Source organism: Stylophora pistillata, chromosome 1 (assembly GCF_964205215.1).
Source record: "Stylophora pistillata chromosome 1, jaStyPist1.2, whole genome shotgun sequence".
Classification (NCBI taxonomy): Eukaryota; Metazoa; Cnidaria; class Anthozoa; order Scleractinia; family Pocilloporidae; genus Stylophora; species Stylophora pistillata.
In genome coordinates this window covers 32,863,696-32,870,714 of record NC_142519.1, presented here as the reverse complement: position 1 = coordinate 32,870,714, position 7,019 = coordinate 32,863,696, and the positions used below count along the sequence as shown (strand labels likewise).

At 40.4% G+C, this 7,019-nt stretch overlaps 1 protein-coding gene across 1 annotated transcript in view; it reads right to left on the bottom strand.

Annotated features, from left to right (window-relative positions):
- The window catches only part of LOC111324400 (lysyl oxidase homolog 2), a 10,255-nt gene extending 3,567 nt beyond the window's left edge, over nucleotides 1-6,688 (bottom strand). The window contains exons 1-8 of the mRNA XM_022927948.2: nucleotides 6,219-6,688; nucleotides 3,746-3,950; nucleotides 2,897-3,244; nucleotides 2,229-2,423; nucleotides 1,588-1,728; nucleotides 932-1,241; nucleotides 220-349; nucleotides 1-94 (exon numbers count right to left, since the gene is read on the bottom strand). The exon at nucleotides 1-94 is cut by the window's left edge and continues 70 nt beyond it. Coding sequence (XP_022783683.2) covers nucleotides 1-94; nucleotides 220-349; nucleotides 932-1,241; nucleotides 1,588-1,728; nucleotides 2,229-2,423; nucleotides 2,897-3,244; nucleotides 3,746-3,950; nucleotides 6,219-6,436 — 1,641 coding nt within the window. The 5' untranslated portion in view covers nucleotides 6,437-6,688. The remainder of the gene's footprint in view (nucleotides 95-219; nucleotides 350-931; nucleotides 1,242-1,587; nucleotides 1,729-2,228; nucleotides 2,424-2,896; nucleotides 3,245-3,745; nucleotides 3,951-6,218) is intronic.
- Between the last annotated feature and the right edge of the window lie 331 nt (nucleotides 6,689-7,019).

The following is a 7,019-nucleotide window of genomic DNA, read 5'->3' as shown; positions in this document are numbered from 1 at the left end:
TGACTTGTCAGCTTTTGGTCTGAAGTGATCTAGCCCTCTGTTTTCAACTTGAACGCTGAATCGTAAGAGTCGCCTTTGATAAGTGTCGGAATATCTGAAACCGGCAAGAGAACATGAGCTTTTATTATGCAGGTCGTAAACCGTTGGGAACTAAGTAATCGCCTTTTTTGTATTTATGATTACGAATTTCAAAATTGCAAATATTGTTGGATATTTTACCTTAAATAATATGCTGCAGATGGACTGAGACAGTTTTCTTCCATGGCACATCTCAGCATCGATAAGGGAAAAACATTCAATTCCATGTTCCTTCTGAGAATATCGGTGTTAACGACAAGATCAGGTAGAGCTGGGGAGGGAAAGAATGCTTTAGCAACACGATTTCTGATCTTTGAACGAGGGTCAGAGATCCCCAGAAAAAGAGATCTCTAAAGAGATAGGCCAGGAGGGAATTTCGATGTCGAATAAATAGGTCAAAGAAAGGTTATGAATGCGTATCACTCTGCGACGTCTCCGCGAAAGGCAGCTTGTGATCTTGAATTTGAGTGATTGCAAATAGCTACCCACAAGAACACAAGAGAAATGCCCGGTCGTGGTTGAAAATTTCTAGTCTGTCATCTTGACTTTCCAAGTGGCTATAGCAGTGGTATAAGCTCAGTGTCAAGCCATAAATAGTACAACAGCCCACATTTTTCATCATAAAAAGACCATCAACTTATAAAGAAAATAACTTCTGTAAAGTTTCATTTTTATCCCGAGAAGGGACTTCAAAATCACTTGAACATTCCTGGATATCTCTTTAGTTGAAGAACTGGACTGTAAGGTGCTCTTCCAAACTTTTGAAGTACTGTAATATTGATTGTTTTGTTGATAACTGAACAGATAGCTGTTGCATCCCATGTGACTGAAAATGAAATGACATAAGTCTCACCACTGACGCAGGCAACTCCAGCTGACTTCTTTTTGTCACTGCAGGTGGTGTTTGTCCACTCGTCATGCTCACAATTGTAAATAGAGATATCATTCACATGGCATTGGACACCAGACATGATAACTTCGAGATCTGTTTGACTGAAGGTTTGATTCGTGATTGCATCACTGGCAAATCCAAGATTTAACTGTCGGCAAACTATCATGGCCTCTTCTATTCCCCATCCATCAGCACAAACGGTTCCCCATTTTCCGTCATGGAAAACTTCAACCCGACCCTCAAGATGGTTTGCACCACCTCTGATACGAACCTGTAACATAACGCCAAAATGAAATGGTTCTCATGTAAACTTGTTCGTGTCGAATCCAAAAACTATGTGCTACTGCCGGCTCAAAACCAAATGTTAGTTTAACGGTATATTCTTCCTATGTTGGCCTAATGCAAATCGGTATCTTTTTAACCACATCAGAAATACAGTTCTTTAAGTATATAAAAAAAGAAAGGGATTTGACCAACATCCTACATTAAAGACCTCGCGTACACGGGAAACACAGATTTCCTTCCTTCCTTCCCGTAAAACCAATTCGGTTCAAGTTCAAGTAAGGGTGAAATACACGGACAGGCGTATCATTTTATTCAATAGACGTATTGCCTACCTCATGGCCTTGAAGGGAAGGCACATTACATCTGACACCAGCGTCTTCATGATGATCACAGTTGGACTTCTGCCATCTGCTTTTCTTACACTGTTTGATACTCTTCTCGTTTCCCACACAGTATACATCATCAAGCATGATCTGAATTTAATAGTGAAATAACGAAAAAAAAAACATTTTCACTTCCTGTTTAAGTTAATACGTGAAGGAGCACGGCTAATTTTAAGCTAGATAACCAACCGCTGTTTGGGAGGTGAGCCTCGCTTCTCCTCCCTCCTCATCTCTTGGAAAGGAACGGAGACTGGACTCGACAAAGAGTTCGAAATTGCCATACGTTTCCTTAGCTGGTCCATTGCAAGTTTCTCCAGGGATTTGTCATGGTGGCTGGACACACTGCCGAATCCACTCCGTTTTGCGTGTCCGCTTTGTTAAAAGATAAGGTTCTTAGAGAACGAGTTTATTTTCCAGTAATAACTGAGTTCTGAACCACTAAATCCGATTACCACTTTTTGCAGTAAAAAAAAAGTAAAGAAACCATTTTTCTTCGAAAGGTTTTCTAGGAATCTTCAATTTGAAATGGAGGCTAAAATAAAAGTTCAATAGACCTATTTAATAGCACTGAAAATTGTTTACTGTAATACCTTTCCAATTCCTCTTCCGTAATACGCATTCCTTGATGCCATTGTCGCTGTTCCGTAACCCATGGACCTGCAGACCACATTAGCTTCCCTTATGGTCCAGTGATCATCACAAATGGTGCCCCAGTATCTGCTATGCTGAATTTCCACACGTCCCTCGGATACCAGGGCCCCACTTCGTAATCTCACGTCGAGTGGCTACAAAGAGATTTCACAGGGTTTGAAAGTGTTACTTAATGTCAAATGGCCATAGTGCGGGAGCCCTAATAATTGCGGCAGAAACCCAAACCTTGGAGATTTGCTGCTTGAGCTAACATAAGAATTTAGAGGAAGAATGCATGTCCGTTGATGGACACTTTCCAATCTAGCAACAGCATAAACGCACCTATAAGATCAAAGTTTGATCCAACCACGCAATTTGCTTCTTGTATGATGTACGATGGGGAACAATCACGATTCGAACTCAGTGCGCAAACTCACAGGGTGACTTAACTCCTTTAATTAAATCCTAAAGCAAGTGAAATTCAATCGCATGTAGACATTAGTCTTACCAAAAATCAAAACAATTTCAATAGACGCTTTAGGAGTAGAAAGATCTTAAACATTATAACTGATGAATTCCTTTTACCCTTTTTGAGTCTATCAACTGCGATTTATATCAGGATACTCACCTTTCTTAGTAATCTCCTGACACATTCGATCCGCACCGCTCCTCCATCTTCACATTGATGACGACCCCACCCTGTATGGTCACATGACACAATCGACCCCTCCCATCCTTTGCATGTCACCTGGTCCAGCCAATAGACGGGCTCTACATCTTGGATGGTTTCTGTATGCGTCGTTGGTGTCTTGGCAGCAGGGAAACCAAGCTGGCCGCACAGCACGTACGAGTTACTTTGAGTCCATTTGGAAGGACAAATATAACCCCACTTTCCCTCATGCTCCACTAGGACGACACCTTCTGATATGTAGTCATCAACAACTGGACCTTTTAACCTGATATTGACTTTTGAAATCTGCATTGTGATCGGAAGGTAAAACATTATTATGCAGTCCTGATCCCCCTTTTGTGTGAATGAATCATGTGCAATTTTTTGGACCACCTACTAAAGGAGGCCTATTCCCACAAAATCAACAAGATCCGCACATAGTTTTGATCCGTTATCAAGACTGGGTGACAAAGCTTGCTTTTTCAGGCACCATAAACCAAAAGGTTCCTTAAATCAATAGTTGGTAGATACGTATATTTTTAAGCACCTTTTTTTTTTTTAACTTCGATCGATCATTATCCACGCGCTATTCTCAACCTCTTTTATTCATTGTCCGGAGGAATAAAGCGTAATCTAAATATTGATTTTTTCAAGTGATTTGCACCCTCTGATTGGTTGAGGATTAAGTCATATCTTACTTGCTATCTTTGAATATACAAACAAAAATCCTTAGAAACTTTGAATGAGTCTGCGACAAGGAACTGGATTGGAAAACAATGTTATCGATAATATTAATTAAGGTAATACCTGACCGCTCGCTTGCGAAGGCTTGGGCTCAACAATGAGGTTACTCAAACGCCGTCTGCAAACAGCACCAGCCTGATTATAATATTGACAGTTATGTCGGCCCCAGGGCCTGTGCGAACATTTGTCAATCGAATCCTCCTCTCCAGAGCATCGGACGTCATCGAGCCAGAATTTCCCCGGCTTTCCAACACCAAATGCATGATATCTAGGGAGCCAAGAAAATAGAATACTCAGTTTTAATTTGAGTTTAGGTAGAAGCGGTTGCAATTTACCTAACAATTAGGCGTGTTTTGTGATGACATTTTAGGCGTAAGTAAAACAATTGTCCATCCCACACAAAAGACTTTTAATAATCTAATTTATCATCCTTTCAATTTTGTGAAGTGTGCCGTCAAACGGAGATATAAGGAAAAACCCCAGTTATCCCTTGTATCTTGATAAGAAATCTTACGATGATCAGTAGTTTATGTTTACAACTTGCTCAAAGTGTTCAGGCCGTCAATATATCCGCAGGCTTTGCGACAAGTGACGACCAATGACGGATCTATTTCATTCAATCAATTGTACAGTCAATCCCGGTTAACACGAGCCCTTGCCTACTCAAACCTCGCACTAACTTGACTTAAAATCGATTACCACCGAATAACCGTTTATTATTTACTGTAATTTCTGTCACAGTAGCTGGAATCCGTCGCAACAGGAACCAGTTTTCATTCCCTTCAGATCCAATGAGGATCACCCAAGAATTCTTGTTAAGGATGTGCCACCCCACCCCACAAATCCTGCCCCTATTTCATAACAAAACATGCCATTTCCCGCCCCCTTTCTCTAACGTGGCCTAAAACTCTTACACATTTTCAATTGAAGATTTAAAGTCAGACAAATTCATTTTCTCTCGAGATTCCGTTGAAAACCCCACCTTAACACCATAATGTTCATAATTATCGTAAGACCAAGACCAGAACATCGCATGATGTGAAGCAGCCGAGCTAGGGGAGGGGGAGGAGGGGGGCTTGATGAAAAGTATGAGTCGAGTTCAGGTCTCGCTTGTTTAGGACTAATATTATCCCCGACAAGCTTCTCCGTCTACCTAAATCCTTCTTGAATATTTTTAAATTTTAAATCCCCCAGTACCCGTATAGAACTTCATAGTTATACTGTATTAGCAGAAATACAGTTAACACTGTGTTTCTCCTTAATTATGACCACTGTTCTCAACTACCGATAATCGAACTCCACTTGGACAAATTAGACCTTTGTAGTTTTCCCCTCAAGTTTTAGTTATATGGAGTCGAATATATTGGACTCTGCCCAAAGCCCTCCTAGCTGACGAGAGCTCTAACTCACATGTGCTATCATGAACTATCACTAATTCCCACCAACATCATGTAGTGTGGACCTGCTGCAATTGGACATCGTGGTTGATCATTGTTTTTTTCCGTTTGATTACCAAATAATGCTGCATGATTGTATTTTGGTTAGAGCGGTTCTGTTAAAGACAGGTTAATGTCAATTGGCTGCCGCAAAGTCGCCGTCCTGTGAAACATATAGCCGAGATTTTGATGAATGTTTGAAAAGTAGGGAAGTAAAAATTCCAAAAAGTAGGCCAGTTGGCTACTTAGGCAATTTCGACAAAAGATTATCAACGATTATGAACCGTTTGATCGCCAACATATCAATCAATGATAGCGAATGATAGCTGGGGTCAGAAAATAGCACCAACCATCTTCTTCGTTATAATAAAGAGAAACACAATAATAATATGAGGAAGGAGTCTCTAAATATTTGAGATATTTGATATCTTTTAGATCCAAAACCACCAGCTATGCAAGATGTAGGCAAGATGTTACCAGATGTAAGTTACATAATGTTTTTAAAGGAGTTATGAAGAGTGGTAGCAGACAGCCACTACTGTACAACAAATTTTGTAGAGCAGACACACATTAAGTCACAAACGCATTTAAAGGAACAGAAGGGTGACTAAATAGGCAGCAAGTTCTCACTCAGTCGCTTTAATATCTGACGCGAAAAATGTTTCAATCAATGCGTTATTGACATATCTTCCCTGCGGGAATTTCTGTGCAAAGATTTCTGTCACACAATCTTTCCTCCAGAAGGGCAAGAGAGGGGCACAGGAGAGGATCTCTGGTGACTGTTTAGACCAGTACAAACAGAACTCCAGCTCACTCGTCTTCCAATTACTGGTATTCTCGAGAACAATTGAAAATGGCTCTAGCAGATGATAAGACCGCTGCGTTCTTTGATTTAAAAAAAAAATGGCCATACAGTATCTTAACTGTAATTGTAGAGCAAACTGGACTTTCCTTGTCTTCATGACATTGCCAACATGTAAACGGTGTAACAGGGAGTTGTAGACTGAACTCACAATTATACTACTTACAAAAATATCAGTACAGCCCTTGACAGGAACTTTGAAAAGTGATTTACACAGAATGAATTATATTCTACTGACCCCTTGGTATACCGCAGCACATCAGGAAATCCAAGCATGCGGCAGACAACTCGGGCCCCGTTTCTATCCCAGCCGTGATCACAAACAGCTTTCCACGTTCCATTGTATAACACCTCAATTCGTCCCTCGTACAAGTGTTTTCCACCTTTTAGGCGAACTAGAACTCCTCTTGAAATCTCAATGCTGGTCAGTACTAATCCAAGTAAAATCCAATTCATTGCAATTTGAACGTCGAAAACGAGACCAACATAAACAACAAATTTGTTTCGATCAATTCCGCAAAATATAATACGAATCAGCTATATAAACAGAGCGGCCCAGGACAAAAGTACATGCGACATTTCACTCAATTTACCCAAAACATGAAATCAGATCTCCTCCAGAACTGCTGCTGAGTTCGCTGAACAGACATCCCTTGTTTCCAGCAGCAATGAGAACACAATGATTCTTTATGATGTCACAAAACAAGAAGAGTATCCGGTTCCAATATCACATTCTAAAGCTTGGGAGTGGAGAGTGAAAAATTCCTTTTTCATATATTTCACGAATGACTTGTTGTAAAGTAGCTTGAACCAATACAAATCCAAACAGACCTCAATCAAGGCCTCAATTAAATATCTTAGGTCATATCATCGCCTAGAGCACGTCTTTTAGGACCTACTTGAAGAGCTCGAGGATTTCGTAACGGTATTCATTCAGTGGTTCGAATCCCGTACAGGCCTGATTTTTTTCAGGTCTGATTTTCGCTATTGCATAAATAGCGCTCTCTACTGCGAGGATCGTGCATCATATGTATCTATA